Raw genomic sequence first — 22693 nt, 5'->3', positions numbered from 1 at the left:
ATCTGAATGGAGTTGGTACAAGAAGTTAAAAAATATCTCTAAAGCGACCTCCCAAGATGTGTATATAGCGTAGAATGATTTCGTTTATATCATTAATTGATTTTCTGTTATTGTAAGTCTTTTTATATGATCCTGGTAACACATACATATATGTATCTATATATATGCCTGCGCACATACATGGTATCTACATATATGAGTACATACAAGATATACACATACATGTAAGAGCCGTAACAACTAGCATAATTGATATTCCACTCAGGGGCGAAGTATAGAAGGGGCGAGAGGGGGCGTCCGACCCCCCGAATTTTTCGCTCAGTAGTATTATATATGTAGTTTTCGTATAGAAATTTTTTGGTATATACGTTTTCAACCCCGAGTTCTATAGAAATTTTTGAGTATATACGTTTTCGACCCCCCCCCCCTGTCATTCGGGTCAAGCTTCGCCGCTGATTCCACTCATAAGTTGGTTGATTCACAAATTTTACAATTATATATCTCCGTTGAATGATAACTAAAATATCATTCATCAGAAAGGATGACAAAACTATTGTATAGAATATACATTCTAAAATGATGGTGATGCTTTTTTAGCATTTTCGAAAGCATTGTTGATTAACTTTTCGTAACTAATGCTCTCTATCTATTATGTATATTAAAACAATACATTTTGGTGGCACTTGGCATAATTTTAATCCACTAATTGCCACCTGGCAATTTAATACTCCTGTCAATATTGATTTGAGCGGCAATATACATCTTAATCTAGAGCTAATCACAGCCATTTTTCCTCTCTTCTTCAATCAAGCGCTCATTTTCCTCTCACAACTTACAATCAAATTCAAAGTTTCCATAATGAATACAACCTTTCCTTTGTATCTTATTTTGCAAATCAAGAACCCTAAATATAAGTCGATTTCCCTTTTAGCGATTAGTCTTTGATGTATTCATCGGCTGGAACGATTTCTCTTCGATCGGTATGTTCTTCCTTCCATTGTTGCAGGTGTGTTATTCAAGTCGATCCTCCCTTTTAGCGATTAGTCTTTGATTAACTACTTGATTCAACATTGAAATTTTCTTTTAATGTACTTCACCAAGATTAAAATTTGTTGTGGAACCTATTCTAATGTATTCGATTGCCCTAAATCCCAGTCGCATGCACCAACTACAAGGTATGTTCTTATCGATCCTCTCGAATTGTGATTACTGATGTCTATCTCTGTTTTTCTTCTAAAGTAACTGGTCGTGTTTGAGATTTTGCATGATTTTGATTTATGTATGTTCATCATTTAGGGTATAAAAAAAATCGACTTACCTGAATCATTCGTTTTTCATAATTCTTTTCTATGTTAAGGTTTTCCAAAATCCCAAAATCTGATTAATTTTCTAAGAGTCCTAAATTTTGCGATCATAAGGATTCAATTTACTTCAGATCTGCTCTTTTGCATACACTATTGTGGTGTTTATCATAGATGTTGATATCTTACCAAAGATGTTCTGCTACTTTTTTAAGTTTATAACAAGTTGATTACATATTTACATAGGGTTAGATGTAAATAATCCTTTTTACCGTGTGTTGTTTATATCGTTCTAATTGGAATTGGTGTTGCTATGTTTTTTTTTTTTTGTTTCAATTTGTTAACTTACAGTATTCTGTTTATTTATATCGTTCTAGATGTAAAGATGTTCTGTTTTTTTTTTTCAATTTGCTAACTAACAATATTTCTCTTTCGGCAACTGAGGTTTCTGGGAATGCTATGCACCGCCTATGGTCAAACTGGATCAGAAAAAACGCATACAATGGTAAGATATTAGACATTTCTTTTACTCGAGGGTATAAAAATACATATTTCTTTTTATTATTTATGACTGCAATGATTCACACACGTGATTTTGGAATGATTCTCAGATCCGCCGTTTATGGTGGTCTTTTCCCAGCTATTGTTGTGGTGGCTGGAGGTGGTGTATGGTTGAATAAGAGATAGATAAAAGTATGTGTGTGTTCTCACCTCTTGACTTTATTCACAATCCACACACGTGCTCTTTAATTTGGGCCGACAGGTTATATAGTGATTTGGGATCAACTTCATCCTAATAAATAAACGTTGATTTAAGAGTTCGTTATAGAAATTAAGTTCAATCGGCTTTCAACTTAAATTATTAGTCACATGTCTTTACTAAATGAGTAGCCTGAAACAAGATTCGAACACTTGGTATAGTCACAAGTACAATTGTAATGCAATTTAGTTTCTTACTAAAAACATGCTGAAATATTGTTAAATGACAAAAAAAAAAAAAAAAAAAAAAAAAACCCTCATGTTTTCTTATAGACGGGAAACAAGAGTATTTTTGTTTAAGGGCATAGTTGCCATTAAGCCTATTTTGGTATAAACAGAATATCTCATTAGGCGTGTTATTGGCTGAAGAAGTAAAATACATGTGAAGTTGATGAAAAGAAATAAAATCCTTATATATCATCCCTTTATACTATTGTAAAAGGTTTAAGAGCAGAAAGGATTAGAATATTGTCTTCCCGGGCAAAGGATCTTATATTGTAGTTTTTTTTTTCTTTGTTATATTGTAGTTATACAAACAATTATATGACGTGACCAATATTTATTTGCATGTAAGCGTGCGAGTGAGAGACGATCAAGAACATTCAGTCAAGACAATTCTAGATCTCCTTAAACATTCAGCCAGGTACATTTGAGTTTTTATTTTCCAAATTTACATTTTTTAATGTTTACTTACGAACAAGTTTGACCTACGCAAGCATTCCGACCGTTAGCCAGAAAAAAATGAATGAGACAATATAGTGGTTCACCTGAACATAAATTCCGGTTAGTAAGTAGAATTATGAGTATATGTCAGTTGGTGTTTTCAATTTGGAGTTTGGATTATGAAACTATGAAAGGTTTGACCATCAACTTATAACAAATTCGGATCAATGTGATTAATGTATATAAATAGTAATTTGTTTGTTTTTGTGAGTCCTAATTGGATTGGGGTAATTTTCTTGAAATTAAAACCCAAAAATTATTGTAATAGGATTGGGGTAAGTTGCTTGAAATTGAGATCTTTGGTTGTTATTTAGTATAATTTGAGTCCAACACCAACTTTTCTTACCCGTAGGTACTGCGTTAACGCAACCATTACCGATGACAATTCACTTTCGAACATTGTGTTCTTTGACCAATTTGGGGATTAATTTGCTAATCTGGAGGCTTGATTTGCTGTATTGGGGGTTTTATATGCTGGTTTGGAGGCCCCTACTCCTGTAACAATAAACTAAAAGTTTAAACTTTACCTACTTAGGTTTGGTTTGACTTCCCACTACTTCACATAAAACCCACCAGATATGTGTAATGCCCAGTCACCTATTTCCTTTGCTCGATAGCGTGGATTACAGATTTAAACTGAGTCGAGGTAATTAAGTTCTCATTACTAATTGTATTTTTAATCTGTTTGTAAGTATATGTTAATAGTTACTTTTAGTGTTAGTTAAATGGTAAAACTTTATTGCATTTATGTATGATGGTAGCCAATTAAAGTTGAATCCAGTAATTAATTGAAATGTTAGTATGCTATTTTAGATGTGTTAGTGTCATTTCTTATGTTTTTAACCACGTAAGTAAATTTTTTTTTTGTTATTGAGTGCACAATTCGTTTGATTACATAAATAGTATGGGAACAGAATGGATAGCCTGCACAGAAATAGTAATGTTGATATTAAGATGACCTCCCATGATTGAACAAATGAAATACAACTTCAAGCTTTGTTTGGTAGTCTTTCGAGACATAATTTAAGTTGCAACAATGGAATAGGGAGTAAAAGAGGCTTTATTTTAAAAGTTCCTAATGGTCAGAATTTGGGTTGAAAATTTATTATTGTTTGGGAATTTTGATCAACATCAATAAAGTTCTAATAATCCGTTATAATAAATAAAAGTTTATTTTTGTGTCGTGGGCCATTCAGTGAGGCAAGTTTCCGCCTTCGGTTCTTGCCCAACGTTTCTGACCCTACTCGCAATCCTAATGACTACAACGTTCAATTCAAAACAATTATAAAATAAGTTTCTTCGCAATCCTAATGACTACAACTTTCAATTCAAAACAATTATAAAACAAGTTTGTGACATAGTTTGATTAATATAAAGTGCATTAATTAGGGTCGTATATTGTCTGTTTGGGACCTGTTTTAACCTTTAGACGACGTGAAGCCTAAGTTTGGAAGGTCCTAGAAAAAAATGATGATCTACATGGGCTTCAACGCCGGTAGATATTATATGTTTGTGTTAAGCCACCCGCGAAACTCGCGAGATCTTAGGCTAGTATGATAAATAATTTAACAATCTTACCAATTGGGTTACGTTTCCAAAGCCTAATGTGAAGCAAAGCAAAAATAATAATAATAATAAGCAAGTTACTAAAAGGAGCCCATATGAAACAATGGAGGAAAACAGGGATGTTTTTTAAGAATACCGCTTCTATCAATTGTACATTTGGAGCTGAAACATAGGGCTAGCAATTTTAGACACGTATATGAATACACGACACAAGTTTACACGAAGTTAATAGGTACTGTGTATGGTCTTAACAGGTAACAGGTACTAAACAGGTAGACACGAAAATACCTGTTAATTTTCGTGTCTACACAAGTAAAATATTTGTTTACCTATTTAGTACCTGTTAATACATGTTAACAATTTTAATATAATAAAAATATAATTTAGTGGGATCATATGATTTGAAAACCTGATCTTATCACTTATCTTTCTAGTTTCCCTAACCCTTCCCGTTCCCATTCCAATTGATGTATTAAAAAAAACCTTAATTCCTCTCTTCTCTAGCCCCAGTCCCATCGACACCACCCTAATCACCGGTCGTTGAGAAGAAAGACCCATCTAAAAAATAGAAGAACTAGTTAAAAAAGAGGTAGAAAAATAGAAGAAACTAGTAAAAAAAAAGAGTTAGTGAAGGGGTCTAGAAAGGAAAACCTATTCAAATTTGACTTATATTATGTGTGGATACCTTGTAGAATATCGTGTGAGACATTGTTCTATCGTAAAAGATATACATCAAAATGAACTCAGAACTGCATTTAGAACCACAAATCAATATCGTATCCACATGTCAACTAGTCATAATCAATCAACATGAAAAATCGGAAGACAAACTATTGTTCTTATTTTTGTTATTCGTTAAACTTGTGGAAAATAATAAAATTACAAAAGCTCATATAAGAAAGTTAATACAATTAGTCAAAGGCTCAAAGCATATCTTAAATTATATTATTATTATCTATATGATTTGCGAGAGTTGATGAATAGTGCCTTCGTTTTATTGGGTCACATGGTAACTACAAATTTTTTTATTTTTTCATCGCCTCATAATCATCACTATCACCACTATATTTTCCTCCTTTTCAAAAAACCTTGCCCATGTTTTTCGGTTGAATGCTCATATCTAAGTTGATCAAGATTCCCATCATAGGGATCGCAAACGAATAGTGCACAGCAAAAAAAACACAGTGTACAACAACTTTACAAGCAAAATAGAACAGTTTGATCCACCTTTCGGGCTATTGAGAAATTGAAGAGATAGAGTACTAAAATTGGATCCTGAAATCAATCAACAAAATCTAGTTATAAATAACAATTTATAACTCATGAATAGTAACTTTTCCATAATTTGTCATTTTTAAGTTTAAGCTTCACCCTTTATATTATAAATCATATAAATCTTGAACTCATCTAAATTTTTGAATAACTTTTCAACTTTTTAGTTTCACCTATTCATATTATATATAAATAATATACATTTTTAACCCATTAACTTTTTAATAATATTGCATATATCATTTAATTTAATTTAATTTTATTTTTCTGTTTTAAAATTTCTAACTACATCATTATGATTAACTTTTTTCTCAGTATTACAATATGAATGCTCTTGGAAACGTAGTTGTAACAATCCGATTATTCTCGACAAATTTCCAAGTGACACGTGTCTAGAAATCATTCCAACACTTAACTTGGTTAAAGTTGAGGGCTTAGAACTGCCAACAAGGGCAAAATATGAAGTTGAGGGGCTGAAAATGACTCATTAAAATGGCGTAAACCATATAAACAAGTCGTAATGGGTCAAAACCTTTTCAAAACACTTTCAAATCAGAATGTAAGGCTAACCAACCATAATACACGAGACTCCTCACTCGTATAGTTATAACCAACATTCTATCTAGTCAACGCTTAATCTAGCGGAACCGTGCTAAATCCACGTTAACCGGTCAAGTTTAAATGACTTATAAAGACCCGTAAACAATTCTCTTGGATACTAGTTCCATTCACTCTGGACTATAGAGTCCTACAGTAATCGTAATCGCACTGTAAACAATAAACTTTGAGTCCGGTTGTACTATGAATTGAATACGTTGTGTTCTACGCTAGTACGGGTAAATACCTTTTAACTACTTTTATCAAAACTTGGGATATAATATTTAACCCCTTGGTTCGGGTATTGTAACGGGCTAAATGTGTTCATAATGCAATAACCCGATTTAATCCGTATTGTTTGATTAACATAAACGATTGGCGGTTGATAGTACCGTATCCTTGTTCTTAGATTCATTTATTGTAATTGCCAAAAGTGCGGGGTGTAGGCATACACCTGTCAGTCACTAAATATGGTGTGTATATTGATCTAATACTGGCTTCCATCCTAGTTCTCGAACGTGACAAGCATGTAAATCTAGTAATAAGGATACTTGTCCCAATGAAAAATAATTCTTTTAAAAAATGAGTCAGTTAATTGTATTTACCAGTAAAAGCTGACATATTTTTAAATATTGAATTACAAGTGACGAACCTAGACAATAACTTTGTAATTTGTGACTCCAATGTCCAAGGCCTATGATATCTCAAAATCTATTTTATTTTGATCATGCCTTTGGGATACCTTATATCGAATATTTGATTCCTAAAGTTTTAATATAATTTCGGAGCCTTTAAATACTCGTACTTTAATATTACATAACTCCCTATTGACATTGCGCTGTGAAACTGGTATACAATTGTCACGCTCAAACCTTACATCCGGGCCCATTAGAAAGCGGGGTGTAACAATAGTTGTATTCAAATAAAATATCTTTTTGTATTGTAAACAATTTCCGCCCATACCTTAAGAAGTCAGACTGCAGATTACAAATATTACATGTACAAAATTCTCGGTGCATAGCAGAAAACAACTCTAATTACTTAAAAAACAAAATGGGATTTTGTTTGAGCGTGTTAAAAGATTTCTTATTACACGAATTGTGAGAAAATTTAAAGCTAAATGGAAAGAAAGGATACCCTTGAGGAAAAAGTAAAAGCCAATCAAAGAATTCTAGAAATTCTAGTTTTAACCATAAATGGCAAAGTAAATACAAAAAAAAAAAAAGTTTATTTCATAAACCTAAATCTGAAAACATCTAAACACAACAAAAACTCAAAACTCTTTTTTGTGCATTTACCATTTTATCATTTTTTTTACCGATCAATAAAACTCTAATCACTTAAGTAAACCTAATGACAAAAGGTCATTCACGTCTGCAAATATAAACCACACCAGTGACCCAACCCATTATCATTTTAAAGGAAATTCACCGCCAAAAATCCACTGTAATAAAACCACTAACTCAACTCAAAACAATTTTACTTTAAACGACTCGAACCCATAACCTCCTTGAAAGGTGATCTGGCTATCAATTTACCACAAGGTTCGTTGACCCATTTTATCATTTTATCATATTAAAAAAAAAAAAAAAAAAAAAAAAACCCTGAAATGTTCCATATTGTTTGGTATAGAGGACATCGCCCTCCTTTTTTAACTTGAGTTTAGTAACATCGAAACTGCCGACGATTACGTGTCTGTCTTCTCCGCCCAATTTCCACCTTCTTCTTCGTTATTATATCTCCAATTTCCCATTCATTCCAATCCAATCCACCCTTTCTCTCTCTCTCTCTCTCTCTCTCTACATTCCCTCATGGCCCCTGTTAACAACAATGATGAACACCCACCAAAATTCAAGGTCACCATCGTCGGAAGTGGCAATTGGGGCAGTGTTGCTTCCAAACTCATTGCCTCCAACACCTTAAAGCTCTCATCTTTTCATGGTTTGTTCATATTGGATTCATTTGCATTTCTTCTTTTTCTAATGGCTTCGTGAAAAATTATGTTTGATCTTGATTGAATCTTTAGATGAAGTCAAGATGTGGGTGTTTGAAGAAATGTTGCCTGGTGGTGAAAAACTCACAGATGCCATCAATCGAACCAATGTAATTGTTTTTGTTTTCCCCAATTTTCAAGATTATTTATTTCCAAGATTATTTTCAAGATTGTATTTTTTGTCTGAAAGTTTTGATTTTTTTTTTCAAGAATGTTTTTAAGATTTTTGATTACATATTTGTCTGAAAGTTTTGATTTTTTTTTGTTGATTAACAGGAAAATGTGAAATATTTACCGGGGATTAAGCTTGGGCATAATGTTGTTGCTGACCCAGATCTTGAAAATGCCGGTATCATTATCATTTGTTAACAACTTTCTGCCAAAAATATGAATCTTGAAATTATAATATTATTATTATGGTCACGTGCATAGCATACACATTCTTTTCTCAGCCTAAAAAGATGTTTTTTTTTGGATTATTTTAGTGCATATGCAAATAATTTGTATTTAACAATTGTGTTTAGATTTCTTGAAATTCAGGGGAACAAAATATTCGATAAAGTTTATATATTGGTGCATATGCAAATAATATTCCTTAACAATGGTGTTTAGATTTCTTGAAATTCAGGGTAACAAAATGTTTGGTAAAGATTATATATTAGTGCATATGCAAAGAATATTCCTTAACAATGGTGTTTAGATTTCTTGAAATTCAGGGTAACAAAATGTTTGATAAAGATTATATATTAATGCATATGCAAATAATATTCCTTAACAATGGTGTTTAGATTTCTTGAAATTCAGGGGAACAAAATGTTTGATAAAGATTATTTTATTAAAAATTATGGTTTTTTTTTTATATACACGTATATAATTTATACATTCTTTTCTCAGCCTTAAAAAGGATGATTTTGTTGGATTATTATAGTGCATATGCAAATAAATTGTCATTAACAATTGTGTTTAGATATCTTGGAATTCAAGGGAACAAAATATTTGATAAAGATTATTTTATTAAAAATTAGGGTTCTTTATATACGTGTGTGTAATTTATTCGGTTAATATTGCAGTTCGGGATGCAAACATGTTGGTGTTTGTAACCCCACATCAATTTATGGAAGGTATTTGCAAGAGGTTAGTTGGAAAGATTCGGAGCGATGCTCAAGCAATATCTTTGATCAAAGGAATGGAGGTCAAGAAAGAAGGTCCTTGTATGATCTCCACCCTAATTTCGCAACAATTAGGTGTTAATTGTTGTGTTCTTATGGGTGCTAACATCGCTAACGAGGTGATGTTTGATTAAATTATTTAAAAGTGATGATCTAGTTTCAAATCGGTAAACACCTAATGATGTATAAGCAGATTGCAGTTGAGAAATTTAGCGAAGCGACGGTAGGATATAGAGGTAACCGAGATATTGCAGAGAAGTGGGTGCAGTTATTCAGCACTCCTTACTTCGCGGTCTCAGCTGTAAGTACAATTGATTAATCGTTACGAGTTATTTAAAGCTTGTTTGGATTATATTATAAAGTAATAAGATTAGATAATTGGCTATAGTAAAAGGTCATATTGATGATGTTGAATGTTTAACAAATTCTGATTATTTGCACATTTGTTGATAAAGTAAATGGTAGTAAGGGTATATAAGTAATTTTGCTCTTATCATTTGATAATCAGTTTTGTTGCAACTAGTATTAAAGAATACATGAAGTCACAATAGTCAGATAATTACTTTCAAGTTTCAAACGCACATTCAACGCCCGTTTGCCTGATTTTGTGGTTTTTATATATTGAATTACTGTAAAGACATCTCTCGTATTCGTTCAAATATAGTGTCAAGATGTGGAGGGAGTTGAATTATGCGGGACTTTGAAAAATGTGGTTGCCATAGCAGCAGGTTCGGTTTTTTTTTTTTTTTGAGTTAATTACTGTTTTCGTCCCTGTGGTTTATCAAAAATCACTATTCCAGTCCATTAGTTTAAAAATTGCGATTTCAGTCCCTGTGGTTTCACTTTCGTAACCATTTCAATCCATTTATTCTGTTAGTACAGGGACTGAAATGGTTACGAGATGGACTGAAATTGTTACAAAAATAAAACCACAGGGACTGAAATCGCAATTTTTAAACTAATGGACTAAAATAGTGATTTTTGACAAACCACAAGGACGAAAACAGTAATTAACTCTTTTTTTTTTAATTTATTAGTCAGTCAGCTATATTGATCACAATTTACGGGTTTTTTTTTAACTTGTTATGGACAGGGTTTGTGGATGGATTAGACATGGGAAATAATACAAAGGTAAATGCAAAAAACTTTTAAAAATCTTGAAAAAAAAACATTGATAAATAAAGTTAATTATCATCTTGATTATTTTCTTGTTTATTCAATTATTTCAGGCTGCAATAATGAGAATTGGATTGAGAGAGATGAAAGGCTTATCAAAGCTCTTATTCTCTTCGGTTAAAGATAGTACATTTTTCGAAAGCTGTGGCGTTGCTGATCTTATAACAACTTGCCGTAATGATGAACATTCTTTCTCTTTGTTTTCTTTTCTTTTCTTTTCTTTTTCGTATGGTTTTTATAGCATTAATATGGTTTGATTTTGTTATGGCAGTGGGAGGACGAAACAGGAGATGTGCAGAGGCTTTTGCTAAGAACGGTGGCAAAAGGTTCGGCTTTTGGACCATAACGTTATACTCCATGAACGGTTTGTATGGTATTTAGTTATTTGTTACGATTTGCAGGTCTTTTGATGATCTTGAAGCTGAGATGTTGCAGGGACAAAAGTTACAGGTAATTTGAATTCGATTATTTGAATAACGCCTGCGAATACCATTGAACTATTGCTTACTAAAACCGCTGAAAATGCATATACACCTTGATTTTGAAGGGCGTTTCAACAGCCAAAGAGGTATACGAGGTTCTGAAACACAAAGGTTGGTTAGAGATGTTTCCGTTGTTCACAACGGTTCATGAGATTTGCACTGGTCGTCTTCCACCAACTGCTATAGTTGAGTACAGCGAGCACGCCCCTAAGTATCCTATGACGGGTGGGCCGACTTCATTTCCATGACTTACATGACTATCATCCACAGACTCTAATTTGGAAATGTAACCTTGAAGTTGTTTTGAATAGTTGCTGTTTTTGGGTTTTTTTTAAAGCATTTGGTTAATCAAAAGGTAGATAAATGTTTCTACACAGGAATATATTGTCAAAATGCACCTGTATCTGGAAAGCTTTTTTGCTCTTTCCCCTGTTTCAACATTAATCAATCATACATGAGAAACCCATCTTAAACTTTGTTCAAGTTTTTTTTTTGTTTTTTTTTTGTTTTTTTTTTTTTTTTTTTTTTTTTTTTTTTTACCAATCATATTAAGGAAGGGGCTCATCAAGCAAGATGGCATTTTCAAACAACAATTACTGATTAAATCATGATCAGGAAAAGCTAGAATTTGAGCATCTAATTTGTCACAAGATTTTACCCTAATACCCATTTATGCAAGCTGATAAAAGGAAACCTTAATAAAAGTCAAACCCCTTGAACTTTTTCAAGATTAATGATACAGCAAGAAAATTTACAAAATTAGGGTTCTTTCTTTGATCTGGTTCTTCATTCTTCATGCTAATATATAATAAGTTCATCATCACCCAAAACAATTTCTTGTAATGGGTCAACAAATTCACCAAACCCAGTTTGAGAAATCAGATTTAAGAAACACCCAAATGGAATCTAAGGTAAAAGTCAATAGCGCTGTAAACGAACCAAGCGAACACGAACAAGACATTGTTCGTGTTCGTTTGTTAGAAAATATATGTGTTCGCGAACCGTTCACGAACACTTATTGAACGAGATTTTATGTTCATGTTCGTTTGTTAAGGAAATGAACTTGTTCGTGTTCGTTTGTGTTTGTTTGTTAATATTAGGCAACGAACAAAAACAAACGTTGTCGAACACAAATGAGCACAAACTAATGTTCATGAACACAAATAATCGTTCATGAACAAAATATATAATACACTGACACTTATTAAATATTTAATTTGTCAGAATTTTGAAGTATTTAAATAAATATAAAAAGTAAAAACACTAATGATCTATCGAACACAAACGAACACGTTGCCGAACGTTCACGAACATAAACGAACGAACGCGACCTGTGTTCATGTTTGTTCATTTAACTAAACGAACAAAATTTCTTGTTCGTGTTCGTTTCCGCCGAACGGTTCACGAACTGTTCGCCGAACGTTTGGTTCGTTTACAGCCCTAAAAGTCAATGATAAAATTTGCTCTAATTGGAAAAAATAAGTTAATTAGGGTTTTTTCACAATAAAAAAAAATAAAATGTTAAAAAGTTGCCCCCATGCAGGATCGAACTACAGACCTCCAGTTTACAAGACTGGCGCTCTACCACTGAGCTATAGGGGCTTGCTTGATATCAAGACGTTAAATAGTTTTAAATCTTATATTGAACTTACAGACAAGCATTTAAGCTAAACGGATTCGGATTAGTTGCAGATTAATACCAGTCACGTTCAGATAACTGAGTCTTTTATATCAGATTTAAAAAATAAAATAAAAACAGGGTAATTAAACATTCTTGTTTATATGCATTTGTATTTCTAGTAGTACATATGTAAATCTAAATATGCAAGAAAAGAATATAAACTAGAAAACTCGTGTCATGTTCGGGTTCATATCTCTGCCACAGTTTCCAACTTCTTGCCGCGTTCGGTTTCATCTTGTCACCCTACGAATACGATCCATTTAACACCTCTAAATTACAACTTGCATCACATCTCATAACGGCTGGTTAATCAAAGACAATCTGATAGCTATAACTCAAATGTTCAACAAATTTAATAACTGATCAATCATAGATAGGCTTAAAATTCTTGTAAGCAATAACAGCATAAAAAGGATCTGAACCAGACAACAATCCCAAAACCCCTTTAACCCACCCGAAAACCGACCCATCTCCCGTCTTTCCATCGCCTAGTTTCCGCACCACTTCAGGCTCAGTAAACCCATCAACACATTGAAAATACTGAACCACCAACTGCACCCGCCCATACCCGGTCCCTTCTCGCCACGCTCCAACCGCCTTCTCATAAAACATCCTATTACTAAAACTCACTATAAACACCCCACCCGGCCTCAACAACCGAAACACCTCAGCGAAAACCTTTTCGGGCTCTTGTAAATACTGAACACTAACTGTACACAACACAGCATCAAAACTAGCATCATCAAACTCAAAGTTCTGATCTTGGTTAAGATCTTTAACAACAAAGTAATCAAGTCTAGAGTTCTTGGCTAGCTCCTGTGCATTGAGCCCATGACCAACTACCTTGTTGTAGTTAACCTCTTTGGGCAGATGGCTAACCCATGAGCTCATGAGGTCAAGGATTTCAAACTCTGGGCGCAACCGGTTTCGGTAAAGATTGGTTAATGTGTGAATGAAGGTGTTGTCTACATGGGTTACAAATCTTGGGTATGCATAGAAGTCTCTGTCAGGAGATATGTTGAGTTTGGTTTTACCTTCTTTTGTGAGAACTGTACGTTTGATCTTGCCTGCTGATTGTGATTTGATTGGGTTGATTTGGGTTTTGGGTTTCAAGATTGTTGTGGGTTTGGGGATTGGGTTCCATTTGAAGGGTTTGAGGGTTGGTTGGAGGGTGTTCATGTGGAAAGTTGTGTTCTTGGTGAGACTTGAGAAGTTTTGTTGTGGCCAATCTTTACAATTACAAATGATGGATCAGGGTTTTTCTTATTATTATTTTATTATTTTCTGATTTGTGTGGTCATGACTCATTAGAAAATAGGTATGGTTGATCTCAAATGAAGTAACTAAAACCAAAATAAAAAATATTTAAGAGAACATGAGATTAGTTGAAAAATTTTTTGCTGAATTATTAAGTGATATCTTCTTTTTTTTTTAAATTAAACCTCATTAAAAATAACCTCTGATCAAAACGGGCAAAAAACCAATACTAAAAAAAACCCCGACCCAAACGGGCAAAGGACAAAACTACAACATATACAGAGGGTATTTACACTATTCCTTCCAACTAATATATTTACGGGTTATTGGATTTTATCACTCCTAACTATTGGCTATTAGCCGCTGTCACCCCCAACTATCACTTTGACGTCCGTCACCCCCCAACTTAACACTTACTTTGTTCTGTCACCACGTCGTTAACTGATCACTAACTTTTGAGCTTGTTAATATACTTTTTGGGGGTGTCCAAAGATCTCTAAAACCTTCTTAAGATCCCTATGCACCCCAAAAGTATAAAAACAACATCAAAAGTTAGTGATCGGTTAACGACGTGGTGACAGAACACACTAAGTGTTAAGTTGGGGGTGACAGGCGTCAAAGTGATTGTTGAGGGTTGCAGTGGCCAATAGCCAATAGTTAGGGGTGATAAAATCCAATAACCCTATATTTACATGACGCTCTATTTTTAACCCACCCAAAACCTCTCGACTTAATCTCTATCATAATATCGTGCGGGCTTCTCCTGATCTGATTGAAAACCAACTCGTTCCTACCTTTCCACATACACCAACACGAAATAATGACCAATCCAAGGATAATCTTTTGAATTCGAAAGCGAAGATCCGGGGGGGGGGGCACCAAGTACTGATAGCCTCCCACACCCGAATAGCCATTGAACATGCAGTGAATAAATGATCCACCATTTCCTCATACTCTTCGCATAACCTAAAACATTCATTTACATCAACCGTACAAGTAAACATTCTTTTTAATTTTTATTTATTCTTAGATAACAGATTGAGCCGAGGGTCTCACTGGAAGCAGCCTCTCTATTCCTACGGGGTAGAGGTAAGGCTGTCTACATCTTACCCTCCTCAGATCCTACCTTTGCTTTGCTGTTGGTGGGATTTACTGAGTATGATGATGATGATTCTTAGATGACAGGGAAATCTACTAATTTAAAAACTTCTTAGTTTTTATAATTCTAACTTACTAGGGTAAATTTATTCTTAGGTAACAGGGAAATCTACTAATTTAAATACTAGGGTAATAAAGTTATACAAAATTAACAATGGTAGTAAATGTTTTTGGGAATCCCTACAAGCAAGTTTTAAGAAACTAACAAGTAATCGGTTATAAGAGTATTCAGAATTCGACTCGAGTCCAGTAATCGAATACGAATTTATGATTTTCAATTCGATTCGAAACTCGATTCAGTTTACACACACATAGTGATAAATCTATCATTCATAATATTAGCAAACCTAATGACAAAGCTCATATTACTAATTTCTAAATTCTTACTTAACTTACATCGCTGATAGTAACCGGCCTAACTTCTAAATTTAGTTTATTAGTATCGCAGATTATTACTTTTTAAGTTATAAATAATTAGTTTGTAGAAGATTTAAAAATGAAGTTAAATAATTTATTGTTTAGGGTGAAATTGAATTTATTCGAATTTGAATATATTCGAGTTTCAAATACGTATTGAATCGAATAAATTAAATCTTAATCGAATACGAATTCAGGTTAAAAAACAAAAAATCAAATAATTCGATTTGATTAATTCGTTATTCGATTCGATGAACACCCCTAATCGGGTATACTCGATGCCTTATGGATACTGACAAATGGGTACTTGACGGATATGCAATTATCAATATATCTCATTGTCTTTTCTAGCGGGACTTTTTCATTCTCCCATCAATAGCTTCATACATGGCTTTTCCAATCATTAGCATTCGAATTTTGGAATCATGTAAGCATTAGAATTCGACTTTGTGATTTTTAACCCAAATATTTGAATTATTCATGTATTATTTTTTTCTAATAATTATTTTTGGAATTGTGACATTCCCAGTATGGTTATGCTTAGCAAAACGGACGGGTCATGTCTTGCGATTCCCAGCCCCTTGGCTAATATCTAGCATTGGCTCTACTGGCTTGGCTGTCTCTTTTGTTGGTCTATTATACAGGCAGAAAAAAATGTTTGAGCATAAGTTGTATTTATAATGACAAAAAAAAAAATTAACAGTTTTTTTTTCTTAAAGAAGCCTTCACAACTCTATAAAATTAATTCATCTTTTGTAGTAGTTAAAAAGTTTTTTAAAAAGTTATATAGTTGTTTCACACATGGCCCTCACATGAACCCATTAGCTCGCATCTGAATATCAGGATGCACACAATCGGAGCAGGACGAGCCTCCAATAGGGCGCCCGCCCACCTGATGCCTGCCCATGCCATGTCGTTGTCTGCCTTATCCTCTTTAACCACGCTGGAGATGCTTATTTGGTGATATTCGCACATCACCTTTAAATCCCCTTTAGTTGGGCACACGAAATACATAATTACAAAGGAGACTTTTAACAACTTTAAAACGACTTTTAGCTTGTGCTTCCAACTTATAAGGACTTTTCAGTGCAATCAAGCCTTTTAATATGTGGGACTTGATGATGACTTCCACAATTTGCAACACCATTATAAACTAAATATTTTTTGACTCTCGATTAAAATCTTGGTATGAATTCACTTTCATGTTGCTTCTCTTTAATCTTCGTGTTTAAATCATATACGTGAGTTAAAGTAGATACGCAACTATTAAGTCATGTATGTCAACACCATTTGTACGATATTATTATGACATGACATATATAATGATCCTATTTATTTGTATCTATATATCAATATTTATTTTATTTTTAACTGAGATGTATCTCATAAAATATATTATAATGAATACTACTTAGTTTGCGATGTATATGGAAATGTATATACAAAGCAGAAAAAAAAATCTAAATAGTGACTTATACTTGTACATAAATATAGAAAAAAGACAAAATATAAATATAATAAAGTATTCTTAATAATTTATAGGATATAAAAAATATGACCTAAATGTAAACGATGCATCACAATTCACAAACGTGTTAACCCAATGGTGTTAAGCACACCCAAGACACAAAGGACTCGTGTTCCGCTAGAGCGTAGTGGTGCACAAATCGGGTTTTTTTAAAAACCGGTTCCTAAAAGTCGATGATGGAAGAGGGGCAACACCAAAGTCAAATGCCCAAACACCCGTGGAGATCTTCATGGGGAAGGGGCAACACCTTGTGAAGGAGGGGATGGGGTGGTGGGCAAGGCGTGGAGTGGCCGTTCTAAAAAAGTTGCTAATTTCATTAACAAGGTAAATTCAGTGGCCTATAAAATCATACGCCTAGTGGTGTCTAGTAATGTCTGCAGGTAAATCCAGCTCAGGCTCAGTTTAACCTCGTTCATCAAGCACACTCGACTACGGATCAGGTAATGGTCATAGCGAAATAACACAAGTCTACCCCAAATTACTGACTAGGTAGACTTCAGAACGCAACCCTGTAGCTACCACCAAAACAAGCAGACAAATACACATCAACTGCTCACTCTCAAGAACTCTTGGGAGTCTTGGTACATGCGGGAGTCGGATGACAAGACTCAACAGTGTTTACAATGCGCAAGTCCAGATAGACGCACACGGCACAACTGTCGAGAAGCAGTGAATCCGGTGCAGCAACATCTAACAAAGATATAACACGTGGTATCAAATTAATCTTCATAATCATCTTTCTAATGGACACAAGCTATCAGCCTATTATCAAAGACAGTGGAGTGATTGAGTAAACATGAAAATGAATCCTGCCAAAATGGCGAAAGAATCAAATCAAATACCATTAATAAAATAAATAAAAATCCAAACCGACGGCTGTACAACGACATTGACTTTCATTTACAAATCCACAAAACAACTCACGCAAACAATTATTTTTTCACCAAACACAGAAAGAACATCTTGCACCAAAAGAAGTTAGAACCATACGGAAAATAAACACATCGCAGATCTAGTAGAGCTTTATTCTAGTTTCAATTGATTTTCGGCATATAGGGCACAACTGAAGAGTTTGTCCACACTCGCAACAAGTCTGCAAATAAAACACGTAACAGAGTTGACTATTTGAATTCAGTTTGACTTTAACGAATACAGATGAAGATAATCAAGTACCTGGTGGCCACAGCCAAATGCCATGTCCTTTTGGTTAGTAAGGCAAATGGGACATACCTGCAACATATGTAAGTAAAGGGAATGCAAATGAAAGTAACAATATGAACAGATTCTGCTGGTAAATATCAAAACAGATAAAATTCGGTTTTACCCATTGGACCGGTTAGCAAATAAGTGATAACCCAAAGTTATCCTACTGAGAAAACGTGTCACACAAGTTGAAAGTCACCCAACATCTTTTAATGCATAAAACCTCTCAAATCATGAGACTTTAACTAACAATTAATAACATTTAAAATTCATGGAAGAAAAGAGTATTCAGATTTCAGACTTGACCCATCCTGATCCATTTAGAAGTTTACCAAAAACTCACACGTAGGCAGAGCTATTTGTACCTGATTGTCATATGTAGAATTTGAAGCGGGTGGAGCCGGACTTTGAGAACTCATTTGATCATAGTAGGACCCAGCAGAAGAAACGGGACTAGTTTGACCATAGTTAAACTGTGAGCCCTTCTGAAAGCTACTTGAATGTGACGGTTTTGAGCTGCTATAAGAGGATGCAGAATGAATCGGTGGAGGAAGAGCAACCCTGTTCGGAGAAATTCCTTTCCGGCCGCTAAAAAATTAATAAAAAAGGCAGTTAAATTGTTAGTTATGTTTAATCTCTAGCAAGTAAAATAAGAGAACGAAAAGTGTGTTGGTTACCCTAGTATATTAAGTTCGATTGTTGCTTTATATTGAGTAGGAATTTCCATCAAAGCTGATAGAGCAAATTCCGTCTCTTTCCGCATTGGAGGCACATTCTTCGACATGATTTCCGTGAAATTGACAAACTAGCATACAAACATAAAATAGCATTATAACATATACCATGCTAACACCTATGGGAATAATACTGAATGTGGGATTATTGCTTACCTGAAAATTATCGAAGTCTCGAGCGGGGATGTTATCATCGAATTCTCTCATCATATCCCAAGGCCCATCTCCAACTCCAACTAATACGATCGAGAGTGGAAGTTTGCTAAAAATGGGAAGGGGAAATTATATTTCATTAAGAACAAACAGAAACATCGAACTAAAGTTGTACAAACGACAAACACCTTGCTTGAACTATGGCATCTACGGTTCTTTGTTCTTGTGGACTCAAATTACCAGGCTCCGTATCAACACTTCTTGTTACCTGCACAACAATATAATCAGAGACTTGACAGGTCATTTTTTATTAAAAGCCACTTAGTATTTTGTAACTTCATCCATAAATAATGATTCAGTTTTTATGAAAACTACAAGACACTATAATCATCAAACTATGATTTGCAGACGTTGTACGGCATACCCATCCCAATCCAATGTCATAAACTGTGAAATATATGCTCAGCTTGGTTTTAAAATGCGCGCATAATGCGTGATGCGCCTGATGCACTAATGAGAGCGCATCGCAACAGCTGATGCGATGCGTTTACGTGATGCGAGAATATTGCGCGCATTTCGCATAATGCGCTCATCGCATAATGCGCTCTGATGCACGCAACATTGTTTCTTATGCTTTTTTTCCAGATTTTCTGAACTGTGTTCGGTTTTTTCCATAATTAACATCTTAGTATGCTTGATTTGAACCAAAAAACACAACTCTTATCTTCTAATTACGTCAGTTGTTTTACTTTAAGTATCTTTTTATAAGTTTTTATGTATAAATAATTTTTAACTATTTTTTTATAAAGAACGCATCACATACGTGATGCGCTCGCATCGCGCATCACGCATCAGATTTTTGGACTAAACGCATCGGAGCGCATCACGCAATTTAAAACCAAGATGCTCAGATGTTAGATATCAACGATCACCGATTCACCATTCACAAAAATTAAAGAAATTCTTATCGACCAAAGATATAAATCTACCTGCCCATCTGCGATAATTAATAACACATGATACTGGCCCCCACTTTGCTCAACGATGGTCATCGCCTGTTCAATGACTGGAGCAAATGATGTTGGTCCTGTAACATGACAAATAAACAGTTTAGAAGAACCATCAGCTAAAAGTTACATAAAGGGCAAAATGTAAAGAAAAACAGTAGAGCGTATTTCAGACCTGCAAGCTTTAAGTGCGGGGTGATTTCTCTGTACCTACTCAATACTTCTTCAAAACCGTTACAAAACCTCTCTTCTGAATAAAAGCTGAAAACGTCTTGATCATGTGTTGAAGCTGCCAGTTGATAGCAAAATGTAACATTTAAGGTCAATACTTATTAAATCATTACTAAAAACGACAGGTGCTGGCTTACAGAACTATACCATCACCAAAACCAAAACATGGAATCAAATTATCCTCATCAAAGGCAGCTAATGTTTTCCCAATAATTGTTATTGCTTGCTCGTATGGATTCAAATTATCTCCAATATGATGTAGACTTTTTCTGTTGAAAGACCTTGAACCTATTTTAGCCAGTAAATAGTTAACATATTTCTTCTTAAGTATTATGATTAAGAGAAAAGAAACAAGGATAATAAAGTTACCGGTCCATTCATTGCTCTTAGTGAAGTCAATACCAACAATAAGGTTAGAAGACTCAAGCCCTGCACGCGCAAGTGCTTCAGTCACCTGCATAAAAAGTGAAAGCATCATTCTACTTGTAACGAATTTTCCTGACTTAACTACAAGAAAACAATACACAAAAATGCAATAACTTTCACTAACGTAGCCATCATAAAAGTTCCACCGAATAAAACAAATTACTAGCCCTAACTTGCACATACTACAACACAATGCACAATATTACAAAAGTGTGACGTGTTTTCGATAAATATCTCCCTAAAAATATCAACATATTCAAGAATCAATGATCAATCCAAACAGTAAAGACAAAATTCAACCGTATAATATTATCTAAATCCTATAACAAGATTAACAAAGACCAACTAACCATAAATCCGTATACATACAAATAATGCAAGCAATTCTACCTGTTCCAAAGAACTGTAATTATCTGCAATTCTGGAATACCTCCGGTCAAGCTTCTTCTGCGGTCTAGACGGAGCCGGAGCCGGAGCGGGTGCAGGAACGGTCGAAGGAAAAGGAGCAGCATAGTGCTGTGGATACGCCGGATAAGCCTCCTGAACAGGAGCAGCATAGTGTGGTGGTGGTGGATATGAATAAGATTGTTGAGGACTACTGCCATACTGGCTTCCGGTAAACGACGAAGAACCCGATTGAAACGATGACGAATGCCTGTAACTCCCCTCTTTTGAACTCTTACCCCCCATCAAACTCAAATCAAATTATCTGCAAAATTCCAATACAATAATCTCAAACAATCTGTCAATTAAGCCCCTAAAACCAACCAACCATAAATATATTGAATCGCCAACAGATAATAACAATAATAATAAAGTTGACTAATACTTTAACCGTACGAAATCATGAGATAAAACACTGATGATTTTCTGGAACCCTAAAATAAGCGGTTACGAAGAAGCTTCGCCGACATCATTGTATGCAATAATTTCGTGTACGACTCATTATTTATTATTTCTACAAAAAGAAAAAAATTTTGCAAATTAGTCGGTTGCACGTCAACCTACCGCTTACGACACCGGAATTTAATGACGTTAAATTATCTCTAAATCAAAATAATCAACAATAAATCAGCAATTAATACGAATTAAGTTGAGTTTTACACAAATAAATGAAACCAGATCTGTCTGCAGATTCAATCGAAGAACAACAACAACAACAAGAATCTGATCTGAAAATCGAGTGAAATAGATACAAAAGTTGCAAGTATGATTGAGATAAAGAAACCTGGATTGCGTTAAGGAGGCAGCAGCAGTTGTGGATTGTAATAGTGGCGGATTCCAAATGTATCCGAGAGCATCAATGGCGGATTCCAAATGTCTCCGAAAAGCAACGTTGCTTTTTGGATCAATTAGTGGGTTGTTTTATTTTTATGGAAGTCTTTGTTTGAGTCTACTTAATTTCTTGAAAGTCTACTCAATTTGTTGATTATATTTTGGTAGTGCGAAATCATTTGAATTGGGTTGTTAGGTTTAGTTGTAGGCCACATTAGAAAATGGATGTGTTTTGTGATAGATAGTGAAAGGGATAGAATATAATAGTTTCAATTATGTAAGGTAGATTGGTTATGGGTTGTTTATCAAAACTATTTGTTAGTTTACGAATTTTTTTTTAACAAATTGATGTATTATATTGTTTAGGAAATAGTGTAATTGACTTTGAATTGGGTTGTGTTTGAGTAGAGAATTATACTGTATTGAATCAAATCGAGGCTGGATTTTAAGAAACGAATTCCGTGCAAAATAACAAGTATAGCGGATTGAAAGTCATCACCAAATATGAGAATTACCACGATTTTGGTGAGTCGTTTCGATTGTGGAATAAGAGTGTCTTCATCTTGCCTTCAAGTGTGTATTGTG

The 22693-nt window shown here is 34.2% G+C and overlaps 4 protein-coding genes and 1 non-coding gene across 17 annotated transcripts; 2 read left to right on the top strand and 3 right to left on the bottom strand.

Annotated features, from left to right (window-relative positions):
• The first annotated feature begins 617 nt into the window (after positions 1-617).
• On the top strand, positions 618-3590 carry LOC110878374. 11 transcript variants are annotated; one of them, XM_022126669.2, is made up of 5 exons: positions 618-1006; positions 1102-1175; positions 1746-1806; positions 2635-2703; positions 3319-3590. In XM_022126669.2, exons 1-5 carry the CDS (start codon positions 945-947, stop codon positions 3347-3349), a joined length of 297 nt encoding a protein of 98 aa, XP_021982361.1. In that variant the 5' UTR covers positions 618-944; the 3' UTR covers positions 3350-3590. The 11 variants fall into 11 exon arrangements, 3 of the variants coding, with proteins under 3 accessions (XP_021982361.1, XP_021982360.1, XP_035833422.1); XM_022126668.2 differs by having other exon boundaries at positions 698-1006; positions 3136-3531; XR_004867044.1 differs by adding an exon at positions 1913-1994 and having other exon boundaries at positions 756-980; positions 1102-1806; positions 3136-3531.
• A 4272-nt stretch (positions 3591-7862) lies between these two features.
• LOC110878373 (glycerol-3-phosphate dehydrogenase [NAD(+)]) lies at positions 7863-11514 on the top strand. Its single transcript, XM_022126667.2, has 11 exons — positions 7863-8159; positions 8245-8321; positions 8488-8560; positions 9282-9499; positions 9574-9681; positions 10045-10108; positions 10474-10511; positions 10610-10730; positions 10828-10882; positions 10958-11006; positions 11104-11514. Exons 1-11 carry the CDS (start codon positions 8030-8032, stop codon positions 11284-11286), a joined length of 1116 nt encoding a protein of 371 aa, XP_021982359.1. The 5' UTR covers positions 7863-8029; the 3' UTR covers positions 11287-11514.
• Positions 11515-12568: 1054 nt separating this feature from the next.
• TRNAT-UGU lies at positions 12569-12640 on the bottom strand. The gene has a single exon. It is a non-coding gene; the product is annotated as a tRNA-Thr (tRNA).
• A 159-nt stretch (positions 12641-12799) lies between these two features.
• LOC110878372 lies at positions 12800-13966 on the bottom strand. The gene has a single exon (XM_022126666.2). It carries the CDS (start codon positions 13896-13898, stop codon positions 13083-13085), a length of 816 nt encoding a protein of 271 aa, XP_021982358.1. The 5' UTR covers positions 13899-13966; the 3' UTR covers positions 12800-13082.
• A 3920-nt stretch (positions 13967-17886) lies between these two features.
• Positions 17887-22322, bottom strand: LOC110878371 (E3 ubiquitin-protein ligase RGLG2). Of its 3 annotated transcripts, none has more exons than XM_022126665.2 (13): positions 22062-22322; positions 21663-21791; positions 21224-21542; positions 20777-20861; positions 20555-20695; positions 20352-20465; positions 20159-20256; positions 19358-19437; positions 19173-19278; positions 18960-19087; positions 18648-18870; positions 18253-18309; positions 17887-18172 (listed from the first exon to the last, which is right to left on the bottom strand). In XM_022126665.2, exons 3-13 carry the CDS (start codon positions 21521-21523, stop codon positions 18092-18094), a joined length of 1413 nt encoding a protein of 470 aa, XP_021982357.1. In that variant the 5' UTR covers positions 21524-21542; positions 21663-21791; positions 22062-22322; the 3' UTR covers positions 17887-18091. The 3 variants fall into 3 exon arrangements, with proteins under 3 accessions (XP_021982357.1, XP_021982356.1, XP_021982355.1); XM_022126664.2 differs by having other exon boundaries at positions 21674-21791; XM_022126663.2 differs by lacking the exon at positions 21663-21791 and having other exon boundaries at positions 22062-22321.
• Positions 22323-22693: the final 371 nt, after the last annotated feature.

This window comes from Helianthus annuus, chromosome 9, assembly GCF_002127325.2.
Source record: "Helianthus annuus cultivar XRQ/B chromosome 9, HanXRQr2.0-SUNRISE, whole genome shotgun sequence".
Taxonomy (NCBI): domain Eukaryota; kingdom Viridiplantae; phylum Streptophyta; class Magnoliopsida; order Asterales; family Asteraceae; genus Helianthus; species Helianthus annuus.
Note: the sequence above shows the minus strand (reverse complement) of the source record. Positions and strands in the feature narration are given on the sequence as shown.